Source organism: Podarcis pityusensis (genome assembly GCF_964106645.2).
Source record: "Podarcis pityusensis genome assembly, chromosome: 5".
Classification (NCBI taxonomy): domain Eukaryota; kingdom Metazoa; phylum Chordata; class Lepidosauria; order Squamata; family Lacertidae; genus Podarcis; species Podarcis pityusensis.
The window spans coordinates 9,096,249-9,115,873 of NC_138032.1; the positions used below are offsets into that span (position 1 = coordinate 9,096,249).

At 43.5% G+C, this 19,625-nt stretch overlaps 1 protein-coding gene across 11 annotated transcripts in view; it reads right to left on the reverse strand.

Annotated features, from left to right (window-relative positions):
- ATP11B (ATPase phospholipid transporting 11B (putative)) overlaps positions 1-19,625 on the reverse strand; it is an 86,569-nt gene that overhangs the window by 5,907 nt on the left and 61,037 nt on the right. For 3 of the 11 annotated variants that reach the window (XR_013987028.1, XM_081007815.1, XM_081007811.1), the window contains exons 26-29: positions 19,248-19,313; positions 18,586-18,689; positions 17,658-17,823; positions 3,791-3,924 (exon numbers count right to left, since the gene is read on the reverse strand). Coding sequence is in view for 9 of the 11 variants with exons in the window: in XM_081007815.1 (XP_080863941.1) it covers positions 3,791-3,924; positions 17,658-17,823; positions 18,586-18,689; positions 19,248-19,313 (470 nt within the window). In the remaining 2 variants the exon portion in view is untranslated. Of the gene's footprint in view, positions 1-860; positions 3,925-6,580; positions 6,705-8,084; positions 8,164-10,605; positions 10,765-12,657; positions 12,744-17,657; positions 17,824-18,585; positions 18,690-19,247; positions 19,314-19,625 lie in introns of those variants that run through there. The other 8 variants (XM_081007813.1, XM_081007812.1, XM_081007814.1 and 5 more) reach the window with 7 other exon arrangements.

Genomic DNA, 19,625 nt, shown 5'->3' on the forward strand with positions numbered 1-19,625 from the left:
AAAGGAAGTGAGCCAAGGGTCCGTGTTTTCCAGGGATGATCATGGGCATCATCTGGAAGGGCCCTGGGTTTCAAATCTGTGCTTTGTAACATTTTGGATGCAATCAACAGAGATGCAGAACCTTCCCAGTCTGCAGAAGAAAAATGGGGGAAAGCTTCATGTTAGAAGCACCCCTATTACTAGCTCATAATTATGTAAACAATTATGCCCCTTTACACATATGGGGCTTGTTTTCATGTAGTGGCCATGATTCGGAACCCAACTCCTGTGGAGGATTCTCAGGATTGTCTACAGGGGAATTGCTGCTTATCATGCACTAGAGGTGGCTAACCTATGGCCCCCCAGAACAATATCCACCATCCCTGACAATTGGCAACACTTGATGGTGCCAATGAGAATTGCAAGTCAACATATGGAAGGGGCCATAGGTTAGTCACTCGTGGTATGCAGTGAAGAGCAGGATCGTCTAGCCATTGTGGAATATTTTCCTCTCATTGGGACGAGCGCGAAACCTTTGTTAAAGATGCGTATTAGTGGCATGCAATTGTGCCACATGTATTTCGGGAGAAAGGTGTAAATGAGCACAGGTACTGATTGGGAAGTTTAAAAAAAAACACATTCAGAACAAAAACCAAAAATAAATAATAATGGAAACATCCATCTCCATCCCAGCTATCTGAAATATCTTGAGGAAGTAGCTGTGAACATGTATCGTTAATAAAACCACAGGATCCAGTATTAGCACTTGAGTGACTAATGCAATGACAAACAGTTTGATTGATGGAAGACAGACGGGCAACATATTTTGGCAACTTAGAAAAGTCATGCACAAATTCTTGTTTTGAAAAATCAATGAAAGCTCAGAATAGAAATCATATTTTAATTTTAAAGCATTAAAAGAGGATTTCATGTGCTGTACCCATTTCCCCTTCACTCCAAGCATTTAACACCATTAGATGAAACAAAAGCATTCCCATTCAGAATGTCACCAGGTACTGATTTCACATTCCAGTTCTCTTATTTGACAGAATATTCAGTGCTGGTAATCATGGGTGTCACACAATGTCTTCGAGCCAATAAACCAGGTAAATTGTTAGCATGGGTAAGTCAAGAGACTTGATGGATACTGTTGGCCAAGTGGAAAAATCGTAATACTGGAAGTGGATAACTGAAATGGCTGAAACAGACGTTCTACCTATACTACCAATCATATGGAAAACAGAGCCTGAAGACGTGTGTTTCATCTGACAACAGACAATCCTGGGACAGATAACTAGAAAGTTCTCAGCTCACACCCAAAGTGTTATCAGTCAGAAGCACATGGCGAGTCTACTGTCACTAAGCTTACTTATTTCACCCTGGTCCAATGACTCAGGACAGACACTGAGGCCCCCTGCTAAGAACAGGTTCCCCATTCATTCCCAGTGCAGCAGCTGATCTGAATACATGCTCTGCGGCCTTTCATGAAAGTGAATGAGGACTTCAGGTGCCCAAGAGTTTATTCTGGGTGCACATCTCAGTGCTCCGATAGATTCGGGGAAGAAATACTGAAGACTGATACTGTCCTGTCTGTCTCAGATCACAGTGATTTGGGCAACATCTACTCCATGTCTAGAGCACAACTGCTCTAAATCCATGATTTTAGGGAATCAACTTTTACTCTACAATTGCTGCATTATAATCTTGGCGAAGAGACGAGCTACAATTCCAAACTGTCTGAGGAACGGTGCTGTGCAATTTACAAAGTAAAACTGGGCCAGGAAAATTATTAAGTCTCTTTCAAGTGATGATCTAAAGCAGCGGTTCCCAACTTGTGGGTCCCCGGATGTTGTTGGACTACAACTCCCATCATCCCTGAGCTCTGGCCTTGCTAGCTAGGGTTGATGGGAGTTGTAGTTCAACAACATCTGGGGACCCATGGGTTGAGAAAGGCTGATCTAAAGGGAAACCAAATTATTTCAGCAGAATTTAAAACCAAAACAGAAAATGCTGCGGGGTGCGCTGCGATGCTGCCAAGTCATGTTCTCGGATTGCTTTTTAAGATGCATGGTAAGTTCGAGAGGGTACTATTCTGTCAAATAGGAAACTTTAGTCACACCATGCTGGCCATACACTTAAAGATGATGCAGAAACAAAAGCAAAAACCATCAGAATTGTTAGCCAAAGTTGAACATGAAGCAGATTATACCTACCTTTTGTGAACACCATGCATAGCCAGAACCTTTGTGATATTGGCCTGGTTTGCATATAACACTAAACCCAACGATGGCTTAGCGAGAACAAGAGAGCTTCGCTCCACCCCCCAGTCTTGCTGCTGCTGCTACTCAGAGCTAAACCACGGCTGCACACTCTTGCCTTGCATAGGAATCTGTGCTCATGGTTTGTCTCACTTCCAGAAAACCATGAGCTGCAACAGGCAATTTTTTCCCCCTTGAGTAGCCGCTCGTGGCATGTTGGCACGTGAGCCAGATTTGCACATAACTCTAGGTCTATCCATGGTTTAGCTCTGAGTAGTACGGTGGCCGCAGGGCCGGAGAGGGAGTGAAGTGGCTATGATTTTCCAGAACGTGGTTATCAATCGGAGGTGTTAGGAGAAACTCAGCTGCAACAGGTGATTTTCTACCCCACAAATATCTCTCTGTGTTTGTGTCACGCTGTTTCCTCCCAGCTACCCTAGTTTCAGCAGAAGGACGAAGTTGCAGACAAATTCTGCAGATTCTAAAATTTGCTGTTTTAAAACGGTTCCAAACATAATAGTGCTCGTCAAGGATATTTATATGGGCTCTATTGGATATACTGCTTTTTTAAAAATAATAAAAAATAGGTATCTACAACTGAAAGAACATTTAGCACTGATTTCTGAATGGCATGTATTGCAGATAGAAGTAGAAAAGTCCCGAAAATTTAAAAACTGTTATATTGAGCTGCTTTGGTTCCGTCAAGTTTTGCTATTCAATTGTACGTATATAAAACTCCTGTTCCATATTGTTTTAAAAGTATTTTTTTTAAAAAAACAAAACACTGCCAATGAACAAATAAAAGCCCCAAAATAAAATAACACCCTCCCCAAAGCGTTTACATTTGCAGAGGAAGTTATATTTCAGGGGAGAAAATGCAACCTTTGTATAACTAGAATCAGACACTGCAATATATGACTAGTGAGCAGACAGACACTGAACAAACAAGGGATTGCACAAACCGTTTTCTAATTTGCGAACACAAGGAAGAGCTAAATCAGGGGAATAAATCAGGACAGTGATCAGATTTTGAGGAAAAGGAAATACAAGGCAAGAGAGGAGGGGGGAAATCACATTGATATATGCACACAAGAAAAGGAGAAGCCAAAAACGGAGCTTTTTTTGGACTGCGGCACACGCACAAAGCTTGGCATGAGCAGAAGCTACTCTCTTCTGCTCCCTGGCAAATGCACTCGGATCACTTGGTTTTGCAGAGAGCAGGGGAGCCCCGGCTCATGTGGAGCTTCATGCGTATGTCAAAGCCGCTCTAGGCACACTGCAGCTGCTGGATCGGACGACGTCGCGGGAAAAATTCAAGAAGTTTTCGGAACCAAAGACAAATACAAAGGCAGCTTCCTTCCTTGCGCTCCACTGAAAGGGCTTCCAGGAGAAGCAGAAACACTGATCTTTTGAGATCCAAAAATAAAAAAGGGGGGTGGGCCCTATGAGGAGCGCCGCCTGCCTTTCCTTAGACATCTACAGCTGCCGGCTCGTCGTGCTCCAGTTTATAAGAGAACCGTCGGCAGCAAAGGCAATTGAGAGAAATTCCACACCTGTTGATTCGCGTCGGGCTGCAGCTCCCCATCATTCGCTCCAGCATTCTTCTAAGAGGCGCACATGCTGTTTCTCCATCTGAGAAGCAGCACATGGAGTCCAAGCAGTTGATACCTGCACTTGTCTCAGTAAGCTGAGGGGGTGGGGAAGACAAAGGAGAGATCAGCGTATCAGATTCCTTTTCTTTTTTCCTTTCTTTGCTATTACAGGTCACAAACCTCTTTAGAGAAAAGGGGGGGGGGGGAAGCAACACAAATCTTAGGAGCATGAACGCAATACGTATGAGCTAGCCTACATGCATCCTTCTTGCAGATCCTGTAAACTTATGTTGGGCAATTCAGTATAATGGAGGTGCAGCAGTGATGGGGCACCATTTAAAACAGGGGTAGGCAACCTAAGGCCCGGGGGCCGGATGCGGCCCAATCACCTTCTCAATCCAGCCTGCGGATGGTCCGGGAATCAGCGTGTTTTTACATGAGTAGAATGTGACCTTTTATTTAAAATACATCCTCTGGGTTAGTTGTGGGGCATAGGAATTCGTTTATTTATTTATTTTCAAAATATAGTCCGGCCCACGGCTGAAAAAGGTTGCTGACCCCTGATTTAAAACCTGGACACCTTGCCATTAATGAGAGCACTTTCTTTTGCACTAGATCCAAAATGGGAAACCAAAACAACAACAACATTAGCTACAAGGTCTGGGACCCAGGATACTCACCCCTCGTCCCTGACCCATGGTGCCCCACTAGCTATTTCTGCTTTCTCTTTAGGTCTCATTGGCCTAACGCAGACCATACTTTTGCCCCCGTTGTTATTTTCCCCACTTTCCAGCAGTGCCCACAAGGTCAAAAGCAGCTTTGACTCAGCAACCTACTGACAAAGTCTCATTGACCTGCTGGGTTTGAACTCAACAAGTGGGAATCACTTCTGTGGCTGCGTAAATGGAGAGAAATAAAAGGAAACGACGAGGAAACCATTTTGAATTGGCATATGCCTGACATCCTGCCAACAGCTGCTGCTGCTGCTACCGTGACAGCAGGGATGATTTTTATCGAGAAACAAACGAAGGGACATCCATTTTCTTACGTGGCATCAAGGTGCTAAACCTGAGAAGGCAGGTGATTGGAGCTCCTTGGAGGAAGTGTGTGGTACAAATACCAATGAATAAAATTATTTCCACTTGAATTAGGGAGTTTGGGGAGACAGCTGGGCAAAGGAGGGGGGGGAGAAACATGTTTAAAGTAGTAACATTAACAACCACCAATAGCACAAAGGGTAAACAAGCAGCGGGGCATTCAAGCTGAAATGAACAACAAAAAAGTAGGCTTGTCCTATTAGTTAGTATGAAACCGGCTAGCGGAAAGAAAGGCACTGAGGATCCCCCCCCCCCCAAAAAAAAACACCCAAATGGTTAGTGAGGGGAAAAGCAACAATTACATACACGGTTGAACATCTTAGCTGCAACCCATGTCAGAAGTGTCACAACTTTTTGTACAACTTCAAAACCACATTTCAGAAATCTCACAAACGCTGCAATTGTCAATTGAATTGAAGCTTATCGCTGGCACTTAAACAGCCATTTTCTACTGTAAGACTCATAAGCCTAAAGTCTGCACACCCCTGCCCTAAATGGCCTCAGCCCAGTATAGCTGAAGGAGCGTCTCCACCCCCATCATTCAGCCCGGACACTGAGGTCCAGCTCCGAGGGCCTTCTGGTGGTTCCCTCCCTGTGAGGTTACAGGGAACCAGGCAGAGGGCCTTCTCGGTAGTGGCACCCGCCCTGTGGAACACCCTCCCATCAGATGTCAAGGAAATAAACAACTCTCTGACTTTTAGAAGACATCTGAAGGCAGCCCTGTTTAGGGAACCTTTTAATGTTTGACATTTTATTGTGTTTTTAATTTTCTGTTGGGAGCCACCCAGAGTGGCTGGGGAAGCCCAGCCAGATGGGCGGGGTATAAATAATAAAATTATTATTATTATTATTATTATTATTATTATTATTATTATTATTAGACAGCTTAATGCTCTTCTCTCCTCTTTCTTCCATTCACTCCCACGTCACCACAGTCCTGCCGAAATAAAATCAATCTTCTCCCAACTTCGACTTACCAGGACATATTTGACTACATTTGAGAACAGTGCCCCTGGACGCTTCAGGTTCCTTGCACATACCCACCCACCCCACCTCTCTGGTGGGTCCCCAACCCTCCAGTGGTGCTCAGAGAGGTCCAAGAGACTACAGGAAGAAGAGAAAACTAATGGGCCCTCCTACAGACAGATCTCTTTGGGTCCTACCCAGGAAGTCCTTTCCCAGAAAGGGAAAAATGTTCTATGGACACCAAGCAACAGACCAGACTACAGGCTACAAAAATAAGAGGAACTAGCTGAAGTCTGCAACATTTCCGAGGAGGATAACCAACAAGTGGCCTTCCCATCATTCTTGAACACTGACCATATTACTTGGGGCTGATGGGACTTGGGAGTTCAAAAACATCCAGGAGGACTAGCCACCCCTACTTTAAATATAATCAGTGCTCTTAAAACGCTTTTTAAAAGACTGCAATGCAGTGCGTCTCACCCCACCCTATTAGTTCTTAATGGAATTAAGAAACCAAATTAAATCAATGTGACAATATTAGTGATCAAGTTTGTTAGGAAAAACACAAAACCAGAGGCATGCCAAGATGTCAAAAGTGCTTCATGGTGAAAAGTGCAGGGCACAGGGCACCACAGATGAATCGATTCATGATGAGCTAGATTATTAGGATATAGAACTCGGGTACTACCTAGGGCACACGGTCACTCTCGCTGCCTAAGGGCATCTGCTAGCAGTTGCCTGCTGTCCTCCCCTCTGTGCCTGCCTTCAGTAAAATCACATGCTGGGGTGACTGAACCCCTTTCTTCTTCCATCTAAAAAAGGACACAAAAAGCAACAGACCTTATAAAGCACCCAGCCGTTCTACAGAAATAAAGACAGCCGTTACACTCAAGTAAACGAGGCGCTCAGGGCAACATTCTCGATGCTAGTGTACGCAATTTGCTTACCCACAAGCTGAAATGCCAGCGAACAGAAAACAAAAATTAAGCAGAGTAGATGCAAATGTTTAATCAGCAATCTGTCGTAAGTGTTTTCTGAAGATATTTGGTTCTGTCCTTGAGCAATGCAGCAATTGTGGCACTTTAATCCACTGGGGGACGTAACCTGCAAACCAGGGTGTCTCGAGTGCCACCCCCCGTGTTCTGTATAGCACCTTGCACAATAATGGCGAGTACCATGAAAAAGGCTACAGACTTTTGCTTTATTGGACCCAAGAGAAGCATACTGGCACTTGAGCATGGCTGGTCTTACAGTTTCCACAGCTGGTGGCTGCATAAATTGTGATGAATTGTGGGGGGAGATGCGTCAAAAGCTAATGGCTTAAGCAGCACACCCTGCTAGCTGAACTAGACCCAGGGACAGTGGCTAATTTAAGACAAAAAGATGTAGAAACTCAAGCCTGTGATTAGTGTCAAGGTATAGTGATTAGTGTCGAGACAACGACTTGGGAGACCAGGTTTCAAACCCCAGTCATCCATGAAGCTCACTGGGTGACCTGGGGCCAGCCACTGCCTCTCAGCCCAATCTACCGGACAGGGCTGTAGGGATTAAGTGAGAAGGGGAAGAACAATGTTTCCCATCTTGAGCTCTTTGGAGGAAAATGTGGGATATAAATGCAATTAATAATAATTATAATACAATCAACCTTTTCCCCCGCTCCTACAACTTGCTCTGAGAACAGAATGAAAAATTCCAGGAGTTCTCTTGGTTTGCCAAGGTATCTCTGATGACCACAGAGGGAGTGGCTTCTTTCTCTCTTTTTCTCTCTCTCTACAGCAGCTTGCAATGACTTATGGTCAAGTTGCCAGAACGCTCTTGGATCCACCCCCTGCCTCAGTTGTGATTTCACAGAATATGCTCTTCCTTGCAGGGTAAATACGGACCTCAGCATTACTGAAGACAGTTGCTTTTCAGTAATGCAAGTGAGCTTCGCTGAGAAAAGATGAAACGGGCAGGAATGAATTTTCATTATCTTGTAAATATAATGCAAGAAATCCAATTCATGACGTACATAAACAAATCAGGGCTTTAAAACAAAACTGTTTTGCATGTGCTTCTTCTAGAAAGGAGTTAATTCCTAAAAGCTGCTTCAGCATCCCTTTTCAATGTACAGTACTTCATGTACAATATCTAATGGCACTATTCTATCGACTGTTATAACTTTTACTAAAAGCATATTTAAACCACCTTACTATCGCTTTGGGTCAACATGCTCCTGGTTCCTGCCTGATTTACTCCACAACTTCAGAATGAGCAATGAGGGATTCATTCCTGGGGAAATAATGTCATTTACATGAGATATTGTCCAAGATTAGATCTGGATGCTCTGATGGCAGCAAGAAGTTGCACAATAATTATTTTATATTAGTAAAAGCAAAAAGCATGAGATCTAAACCAGGGTTTCCCAAAATTGTGTCTCCAACTGTTTTCGGACTACAGTTGCCAACATTCCTGATCCTTGGTCTTGCTAGCTAGGGATGATGGGAGTTTGTCCAAAACCAGCAGGAGACCCAAGTGCGGGAAACACTGATCTAAACAAATCTAAAGGTAATTACTATGCTCATTGTTTTTCAGTACAGTACTGATTTGCAATGGGCTTTGATAATTGGTATTTATTTTGCATTTGACAAGATTCACATACTAATTGATCAGTAAAAACCTCCAAGGGCTTTTTAAAGTAGCATACTCCCAAGTCAGCTTTCCATAAAAACTAGCAATTCATTTTTAACTGCAGTATCTGCAAGCTTCAAAATTAGAACTTCAGATTTCAGAGTGTCTTTTGTGAAGGCACTCTGGCCAATGCCCCGGGCTTGGAACACAACTTTCTCCTGGAAACAGGGAATTAGGCAGAATAGCTTTAAATTTGAGGGGGCTTGCAGCCTGATCCTCAGAAGTAAATGCCACCAAGTCCAATGGTATTTACTCTCACGTGTGCAGCCTTAGTCCTGTAAGCTCAGTGGAACTACAGTCTATTAGACATTTATCCATTAAAGCGATCCATATCCTGCTTTACAAATTTGTTCACAAGCTTTAAAGATAGAAAGCCGTTGAGTTCAAGGCTTTATGCTTCTGTGGGCTCTGTAATACGGTGGCATGCTCATTCCTGCACCTCCAGGCAAGGAAGAACTGATATGACCTTAAACACTACACTGGTCCAATTGAGTTTTTAGCATATCAACTCTTCCAGCAGTGGATAGTTAACAAAATAGCCAAACCACATGTCCTAGGCTCAATACATTTACCGATGAAGCTACAGTGCCATGTGGAGTCCTTTTTGGCCTTCCTTGTAAATGGTAATTAACATTTTACCTGGGAGGGGTCATTTATCAGTAAACCTGAAGAACTGTTAAAGCAGGCTGCCTCAAACTTGGCCCTCCAGATGTTTTTGGCCTACAACTCCCATGATCCTTACCTAGCAGGACCAGTGGTCAGGGATGAGAACTGTAGTCTCAAAAACATCTGGAGGGCCAAGTTTGAGGAAGCCTGCGTTAAAAATTGGAGGTCATAAGCTAAATACTTTATCTTTTGCAGATTTAGCAAGGTATGCTGGGAAACACCCACAATTATGAGATGCTGAATTAATGTTTCTGTCAAGTCTTAACTCCGTTCACAATCAACATTATCCTTAATATTTCTGTTACTTGAAAGCTGCTATTCTGATTAAAGGGGCAGAAATGCTTGAGAGTTTATTGACAACAGAAGAAAAGCAGCATATAAACGGAGATACAGGGACCCATTTATTCATGTCTGCAAAACTAATGACTTACTCATGTCTGGAAAACAGCAGAATCCACCACTGCTTCCAGACTAAGGTTTTCTTCATTTCTATTGCTAATACATCATTAGAATTTGTTATCGTTGTTGAAGATCAAAAGAGAGATACTGGGTCATTGATTGCAGCAACCATGGAATCGGGTTTTTGATTCTGACATTTAGTAGCCGCCAGCTACTAAAGGGACTAGGAAAGGGATTTTGGATCATAGTTGATAGCTCAATGTAAATGTTGCCCCTGCATGCGGTTGCTGAGAACGGGGCGAATTCCACGGAAAGAACCCAAAAAATAAAACCGGCAACATCATAATGTCTTTATACAAATTTATGGTCTGATGGCACTTGGAATACCATGTATGATTCTGGTTGCTGTACCTCATTATATTATTGCCAGGAAAGCTGAAGAAAAGGGAAACCAAAATCATGAAGTGGTTGGAACAAGTGCCCTATGAGCAAAGGCTAAAATGTTTTGGAGAAAAATGTGAGGAGGAGGAAACAAAAGAGAGGTATGTAAAATTATGCATGGCATGGGGACGGTGCAGAGAGGTTTCTCCCTCTCTCATAATGCCAGAACCTGAGACCATCTATTGCAAGATGGATGGCTGAGGATTCAGGACAGACAGAAGCAAGCACTTCACACACTGAATAGCCAGACCAGGGTTTCCTGAATGTGGGTCTCCAGCTTTGTCGGACTACAACTCCCATCATCCCTAGCTGGCAGGACCAGTGGTCAGGGATGATGGGAGCTGTAGTCCAAAAACAGCTGGGGACCCAAGTCTGGGAAACCCTGAGCTAGTTTATGGGATTTGCTGGCTAAAGCTGTACTACTACCAACTTCAAGAGGTTTAATAGGTTAACCATATTAATGGAGATTAAGGCTGCCAGTGGTTACCAACCACAGTGACTAGTAACCACTGTTGGAGGCAGTGTGGTTCTAAATACCTGCTTCTGGGGACCGCAAGTGGGTAGAATGCTATGGCATGTAAATCCTGGCTTGTGGGCATCCCATAGGAAACAGGATGCTGGGCTAGAACACGCCTTTATCAGATGGAGCAGAGTTCTTCTTGTGAGATTTAATGCCTTGGGAAACATCAATATTTACTATTAAACGACAGAAATCAAGCTGAAACTCAAGTCATTCTGCAAAAGCACTCGGGTGGTTTGTGTTTTCACTGTTCTGTGTCAGCTTTCTGACCTTTCCCACTACACTTCCACACCACCACCATAGCAGAAAGGCTGCTTACGACTTTTGAAAAGAAAGATAAATGGAATGAGCCACTTGTATGGTGTGGTATGGCTAGAAGAAGCACAAGTACTTCAGTGGCCAAGTTTCATTTCTCCCAGTTTCCTGCCTTCGAGCAACAGGTGATGCTAAACCCACTTGGGGGCATCAACACCCAAGGCAGAAAGCAGAGGGCTGCCCACACAAAAAAATGCGGAAGGAGTAGTCAATCACTGTAAGATATGCTATCGGCTTAAAACTATGCGAACGGGGGAAATGTGCTTTGGATAGGCTGAAAACCACAAAAGCCTGTGTGATGCCCCAAGAGTACCTAAGACATCATATGAGTACTTCCAAATATCCAAGTAAATGCTGACACATTATTAGTACTTATTGTGATGACATTCTACTCGCCAGGGACAGGAAGTCTCGACAGTTCAAATTTTTGACAGGTCAGATCGGAACGTGTTTGCTTACATACTGCCAAGGAAACATCTGTATTGACTCCGCTGCAAAACCAATTCAGTTTTTTTTCTTGTGCTGTCACACACCAGCCCAGTTCGGAGAAATGTATATTGACTTAATTCACTAAGGTATGCACGAGCCTTGTGTGCACATGCTCTGACCTTGAACTGCCCCTTTCTCGGCCCATCATGAAAGAATACTTCCAAGTTTAATTGACCGTAGCTCTCCATTATGTCTGAGCTGAAAAACTACAGTTACCACAGCCAGAACAGACCAGGACCTTAAAAGCAACTTCCAACTGTGTTTTAAAATTCCCCGATTCAGAAGCAACCTGGAACTATGGCAGATTGATCCAGGAAGTGAATCGCGGTGCATCCAAAAGGCAGGAAAGGGCCAATACGCGGGCAGAGCACATGGGCAGAAGGCTTGTACATATCTTGGCATGTTAAGCTCAGAAAGGTAGGCATGTCTGAATTTGTAATTCACAGTTTAATTCGGGATGTCAGTTTTAAACCTTGGATGAGAAACACCACCTTATAACATGGATGAAGAGCAGAGCTGGAGGCCTAGAGGCCTTTAAACTGGGCCTTTATTTTTGTGCAAATTTCTCCTTTATTTGCTCTCTTTAAGTCCCTGTAGATTATCACCTGCTGTTCAAGTGAAGTATGTTTCGGCTGGTAATGCATTCACTCAGTCTAATCAACACCGTCCCATCAACCCCTTGCTTACAATAAACACATCCATAGGGCATTCCAGTGCAAAACACAATATAAAGCTGCACAAAATTTACACATATATACACAAACCACAAGGAAGTTGCCCATCACTTGTGCTTTTTTGTTTTTTTAAATCAAATTAGCAAAAGTCAAAGTAGTCAAGAATGAACAGTTATGTTTGCTGCAGCTGAAACTGTCCGACATGCAAAAAGCAGTTAACATCATGGATGGTTAAGTTAAGCAGAAGCGCTGGGACCATGCTTGAAGGATTTTAGTTATTTTATACAGCAGAGCGGGGAGTAGACTTGGGATTCTGAACATTGATCGTCATGCTTGCAACCTCTCCCCCACCCGCCCAAGCCCCCCAAGAAGAACTATTTTTGTTTTAAAATGCATGCTGCGTTTGGGTCTGCAAACACAGAGCGAAGCTAAGGGCTGTGTGGGAGACAGGAAGGCACGAATGTGCGCTGCCACTACTGCGCTCTCAGTCCACACCACTGTCCATGCCTCTTGCCCCTTTCTCTCTCATTGCTGGTTAGCTGGCCTTCAGCATGCATAAAAGTGGGTAAGGAGCTCCTCCTCCTACTCTACCTAATTTTGCTCAGCTGACTCGGAGCCCTGGACAATGGCTGCAGTGCGATGCATTCCTCGCTTAAAGCAACTCTGCTGGAGTACATCTACAGGTGGACAAAGAAGGGATGGAACACACAGGTCAGTGAGAAGCAGTCACCTTTATATATATATATATATATATAAAAAGACAGACACAGGACAGGGTCTTTAAAGTCAAAGATCTTTTTTCAAAACGCAGGGACTAATCTCGTAGGCAGAGCATATAAGCGCAGGGACACTGGTTTCCGAATGGTTAACACGCGTCACCTAGCCCAATGTGGGCTGTACGTAATGGTTTGATAAAGGGAGAGGAAAAGCTTATGTTTGCAGTAAATTAAGAATGCACTGCGCTGAATTAACGCACGGCTGTGTCAGTTACGGGGAACATATGCTCAACCTGCACAGTGTGGCTTCCTGGCTGCGTTTGTCTTTTTAACTTGCTGCAAACCAGTGTTCCTCCACATAGGGGATTTAATACAAGCAGGTCAATTTCTAACACCATCCATGTCATTTGGCCTTTGCCATCCCATTTTCTGATTCCCGTCATGTGGGTGGGGTGTGGAAAATAGGGATGGGCGAACCAAAAACCTGACTTACATCCCATCGTTTGTACCAATATTTTTAATTAAGAGGTTTCCTCCGTGGGTCATTTCTTCCCACAAAGTTTTACATAAGCTCTGGTACAAAAGCCAAGAGAAGGAGGTTGCACAGCAACCATGGACTGGTTTGCACATCATGGTAAGCCAGAATACAGTTTACTCTGACCACACAAATGCACTCTCTCTCTCTCTCCTGGAGGGGAGCTTGAATCCACTTTGCTCCTCCTTGGGGTTTTTCTGGCAAGTGTGGGATGGCAGCTAAGCAAAGGTTTGACTCGGCGTGTCGTCCAAACCAGGGATCATGGTTAAGGCCCCTCTGTCTCCTTGACCATGATTTGCAATCAAAGGACAGACCTTGGCTACAGAACATGGTTAGGGAGGAGTGACTTTAAGCACAATCTTAGGTTCGGACAACATGTTAAGTCAAACTATGGCTTAGCTACGAGGTCAAGGAAGCCAGGGAAGGAGCCATTGGGCTCATGCTAAGCCACAGTTTGGCTTAATGACATCTGCAAACTTGGCCGCTGTGAACTGAAGCTGCGGCTTTGAGCCAAAAAGGAACATTTTACAGGCACACAAAACGGGAAACAGAAAAAAGCACACCCTTAGCAGACTCCCCACAAACTATTCTTCATTAATAGGAACTGGAGCACATAATTTTAATTTAAGGCTTTTTCAAATGCCATTGTTGGTGAGTGTTTCTATTAGTACGTTAACAATGCACGCTGTAAGTGAGGGGACCTGTCTCTACAGAGGATGGATTTGAAGCCATTTATGATTAATGGAGCTACTATTTATTTCATATTTTCATCAGTTATTGGCATCGCTCACGCACAGCAAATCAACACTAAACACATTTAATGCTTTATTACTTAAGCATGAAAGCTGCAAGCTATAAAAATCGTTAGGGGATGTGTGGTTCAAGTACTCTTGTTGTGGCACAAGACTAATTGTATAGTTAAATCACACAAGCAGCTGAACAGTAAACATTCACTTCAGCTGTTTTAGTGTCACTTCGGAACAGCTAGATGTCTACTTTCAACTTTGACTCCCTAGCCATAAACTGACATGAAATTCATAATTTTTTTTGGAAAAAGACACAATGTGGGTCTCATTGCATTCTCCTTTACAGCTAAATGCTCAGTGCTCGGTTCCAAATATATTTTTTCTCCTTTTCTGAACTGAAAATAGCATCTTAAATGCCAGCTTTAGTCAGGTAAAATAAACTTAAACAGGAATTTCAGATAATGCATTAAGTGGTGTAAATATCAGCAGAGAATTCTCTAATCTGCTCTCAAATGCAGGACTAGTTGTCATTTGAGTTATCAACTGTGTCTGGGCTATACCAATTCAGAAAACAGGTGGGGGCTGAGGTGATGTATATGCAAGATATTTATATGGAAGACGGCTCAGACTAGCACATCAAACAGGAGGATTCTAGCCTAGCTGTCTTCTCCCTGATGTGTCAGTTTTCTAGGAATAGGGGTAAACCCCAGTCTAATGTGGTGCAGTCCAGATACAGGATTGTTGCCTCTGCGAGAGGCCCACTGTTGTCCATTCTGACCACAACGTTTGGATACTTTTTGTAGAAAGGTCATTTAGAAAATTTAACAATAAAGTTCAATAAAAACAATAAATAAAGATCAATTAAACTGAGATGTAACGAGTCACTTGCATGATGAGTTACGTGGGGCCATGAAGTATGGCAGGCGTAAGACTGCTAGGAGAAACAGAAGTACTGCCCTAAAGTGACCATGTTTGATTTTCACCTCCTGAGAAAGTATTTTGTATTAGAGGGTTGCCTGCCAAAAAGTAGTTAGAGATACAATCCAAATGCATGGAATGAATTTTGCATCCCTTGCACTTAACTAAACTCACATTTATAACTGTTTTAAACATGTCTTAAGGCATGACTCAATATGGTTGGGAAGGATGAGACTGATTTCAATAGGCAGTATGCAAACAACAAGGAAATATGACTGGTGTTTTCAGATGCAGCTCAAATGAGACATTCCATTAATGCACAAAATACAGATCACATTTTATTAACTGCACATCACAAATTGCTGGAGGACCATTAAATGTCTTGAAAGACCACTGATAATTATATGCAGATATTAGCTGCTGTGTTGGCAGTCGTGTTTAAGAAATGCCTAGAACTGGACTTTCCTAGCAACTGCCCCTTGTACAGCATCACAGGTGGTTAATGGACCGCCTACCAAGTTTAAGCTGAGGAAAATAAACATCTAAATGGAACTGAATTCCTAAAGCACAAAACAATGATTCACACATCCTGGGCTGGATCCAGGCTTCCTGTGAACTGAGTTCTGCTTGTAGGGAATACCTGCTGGAGAAAAGCAATTTTCGCCAATTCTTCTTTCCTCCTGTAGCCTTGTGTCCTATGAAAAGCGGCCCCAGAGGGTTGGGAACTCCCCCACAAACAACATGGAAGATGGTGCAGAGAGCTGCAGAGTGAACTGGGGTCTCCCTGCTTTTCCTACACTGGGAGCCCCTACAGTGGGTCTCCAGCTGTTTGGGGACTACAATTCCCATCGTCCCTGACTACTGGTCTTGCTAGCTAGGGGTGATGGGCTATGTAGTTGGAGACCCACGTTTGGGAAACACTGCTCTATGGGATCCAAGCCAATGATTTCCCCCCCTGCTAGTTGCATATGGAGTCTACTTCCAAGACAAATAAGAAATGAATTACAGATATTGGAAGTGCTAGAGGAGGCTTCCTGTGGCTTACAGACCTACAATTCAAAGCAATAAACAAGTCACTCTGATTGGACAGAGTGTTATTCTGTGCCACAACATGCTCCGGTCTTAAGGCATTGTTTATAATGGGCTGTATTGTGGAAGTCAGAGTTGTTAAGTACAGATTCTGAATAGCCACTGGCGCAGTTTGAGACTTTGTGGCATCCTGAATGTAAGAAGAGGATTGTTCTGTTTATCAAATAATCACACACACAAAAACCAGGGATGGGGAAATACCAGCAGGAGACCAACCTTCACAAGCCTCACCCTAATACGAATCACCATGATGCTTCTCCATGCGTCATGTCTAGCAGGAGTAGTTTGTAAGAGGCCGAGGCAGGGCTCACGGAGACTGCCAAGCACAGAGTATTACAGCAGGTGATTTACTGCCTGCTCAAGGAGGAAGAAGCTACTGGGAAGGGGTTTTCTCATGTAACTCACTAGAAGACAGGACCTTCTACTGTTTGGCTGTACACAGAGGAAGCGCTGCCTCTACATCATCTTCTCATACTTGGCTCTGCTTGTCTGGGAAAGGAAGAATCTACTGTGCATTCAGCTGCCATCCGCTGAATGCAGAATAGTGAATCTGTATAGTTAACGGGCAATATTGGCACACATGTGTGCGTGTGTATATAGAAAGGGCACATTTGTTGCCCAAATGGCTCCGGCCAAGAAGTTCCCTGAGCTTGAACTGAGACTCAGAATGAATGCTTAGGATGCACATTTATAAGACATGCTACCATGTCAGCAATGGCTGATCTCCCACTATGACTTAAATGCCGGAATCCACGGAACATGAACCAGGAACTAGTGGCTACTGACAGCACTGAAACACAGCCCCAAAACGACAGGAGCACTACAGCGGGAGGCCATTACAGAGTACTTTGGGCTGCCAAGGATCAAGAGGAAACCTGGTATAGTATCTGGTGATCTGGCAAATGCAGAGGGTCGGGTTCACAAACCAAATTTTAGACATTTTCCTATCTCCCCAGATCCATTGCAGATTATAGTGCCCAGGCTTCCCGGTGTCTGGCCTCATCCAAAACAGATCCATAATTGCCTCAGCTCTGTCATGGCGTTACTTGAGGAATTACAATCACATACACATGCCTTTTCTGGACAATGTCCTTGGGGCAAGGGAAAAATACTGGGGGCAGATCCAGGCACAGGAACTATGATCCAAGGTGCTGTGCGTGTAAGAGAAGCTGAAAATTGTGGGGAAAGTACTTCCCTTGATGCTGTAATCATGTGGATTATCAAATCATCATCAGTGAGGAGTTGCAGTGATCCACTAGTGACTAAAAGTAAAGTGAGCTAGACTGTACCTGGAAGAATTCATAAGACCTTAAGCAAGAATATTTATCACTGAAAATTTCCATCCCTGGCAATAATCACGCTTTCACTTCCATTCTAGTCAAGAGACTAACAAAAGAAAAAGCGCCATTTACAATCTTCATGTAGAAGGAGATTTCTATTTTACGCTCAGCAGCATCACAGTAATTCATCCAAGAACTGCAGGAAAGGTTTCATATGCAGAGAAAAGTTCATTAGACTTGCAGGGGGCCTCCCTGGTAAAAGCCTCCTCTTTTAATGTTAGAAAAACCACATGTAGGTGCAAGTTACCTGGGCTTTTTCTGTACTTGTGGGCTGCAGGTGTCTGTACAGTACTTTTTTCACAATATCGAAAAACAAACAAGTGACAACTATGATGATTATGGCAAACCAAGCAGAGCCACTGGAGAGCAACTGGACAAATACGAAGTACATGTCTTGGGTGTGCAAAAATGGCCTGGAATAGTAAGAACAAGTTACAGGAAAACAGATGAATGAACAAGAACAAATCAATTTTTACCACTGGCTAAAACAGAAAAGCATGCAGAATGCCACACCCCAGCTGCCCAGCAAGGCACCAGTAGCGGAAGACTCACATTTTATACTATTTTCTAGGGGTAGCTTAAAATTTCTGGTACCAGTCATCACTCCTTTTTTTTGTCTTTTGAGCAGATTTTGGGAATGGCTATCTAACACACCGTTGGGATGTATGCGTGTTCACTGACTCAAGTCCTGGGATGCTCCTTGGTTCTACAGCATCTAGATCAGCGGTTCTCAACCTGTGGGTCCCCAGATGTTGTTGGACTACAACTCCCATCATCCCTGAGCTCTGGCCTTGCTAGCTAGGGGTGATGGGAGTTGTAGTTCAACAACATCTGGGGACCCACGGGTTGAGAAAGGCTGATCTAGATGATTTACCACTGAAATATACTACCCACCATTTTTTTGATCCATGGGGCTGTGACTTGCCTGCTCAGGGGAGTACTTGAAAGAGCCAATAACAGCAATCCAAGTTTCTTGGGCACATGCATATGTACAGTGACCCTGCATTCTGCTCACTGACCTTTTAAAACCTGTTGCTTAACTTATTTCCATCAATCCACTTCACTGCATTCATGGCAAATGTTCCCCTCCCACCCCCTGCACATAGCACAGACTACAAGATACTGACTCCTCTGTTGGCATGCATGCAAACACACACACACACACACACACTTACCAGATAATTCCCCCATAGAACAAGGAGAATACAAAGTAAAAGACAATGGAACCCCAGGTAACAAAATGGTTTATCCAGGTCCAGAAATGAGTCTCTAAAGCCATCTAAAAGCAAAAGAACACAACAAAGTTGGCAAAAAATCACCGAATAGAAAATACATTTAATTAGTATAAAAGTGGTCCCCACTCTTTAATGGGGGTTCACCATAAGGCTGCGCAGTTGTTGGAAAAAAGCAACGCTGGGATTCTTTCCCAAGTTGACACCTTTTGGCCTAGGCTGGTGGCAGAACAAGTTCTTCCAGTACTTCCTCTTAGGGTTCACTGGGAACTACATCATTTTTTCCAACTGGTGTATTCTTTTAAAGTTTGCCTGAGAACTCCAAAGGAGAGCCCTTTGAAACAACCCAAATCCAAAAATGTATTTGACACAGGATGCCTACTTTCTCGGCCTCACTGAAAGGTGAAATTTTCAATGTGAAAATGAGAAATGGTGAGAAGTTAGATGACTAATTCAGTTCAGCCCTAGTTTACATCTAAATCTGGTTTTTCTTGAACATTCAAGAAAAAGCTAGAAAAGGAGCGTGAAAGCCTCGCTTTCTAAACCGTTAGGGAAATCTAAGACAATTAAACATGCATAGCAAAGTCACAACTGTGTTACTATACCTTCATTGTCACTGTTATAACCATAACCGTGAAAACCAGAGTACCAAATGTCCAGTTTCCAAACATCTGTGAAAGGAGAAAGAACAAGATCCAGTGTGTTTAAAGCAGATGAAAGTTACTTTAACTCCCCCCCGTCCCCCGCCCCCATGAATGCAGCTACAAGTGATGCAACTACACTGGTCAAACTAATTCTACTGAAAGCACAGAAATGCAAAATGCTAACTATTTAGTAAGGCAAGAGGGGAAAGTGCAAAGCAAAACAGGGAAGAGGAGTATGAGTTACAACATTCAGATCCCCACCAGACAGCCAATTATACGTAAACACCCGGCTACTGAAAAATTCTACAGCGGTGGGAAAGCAAGTAGCCTTGAATTACT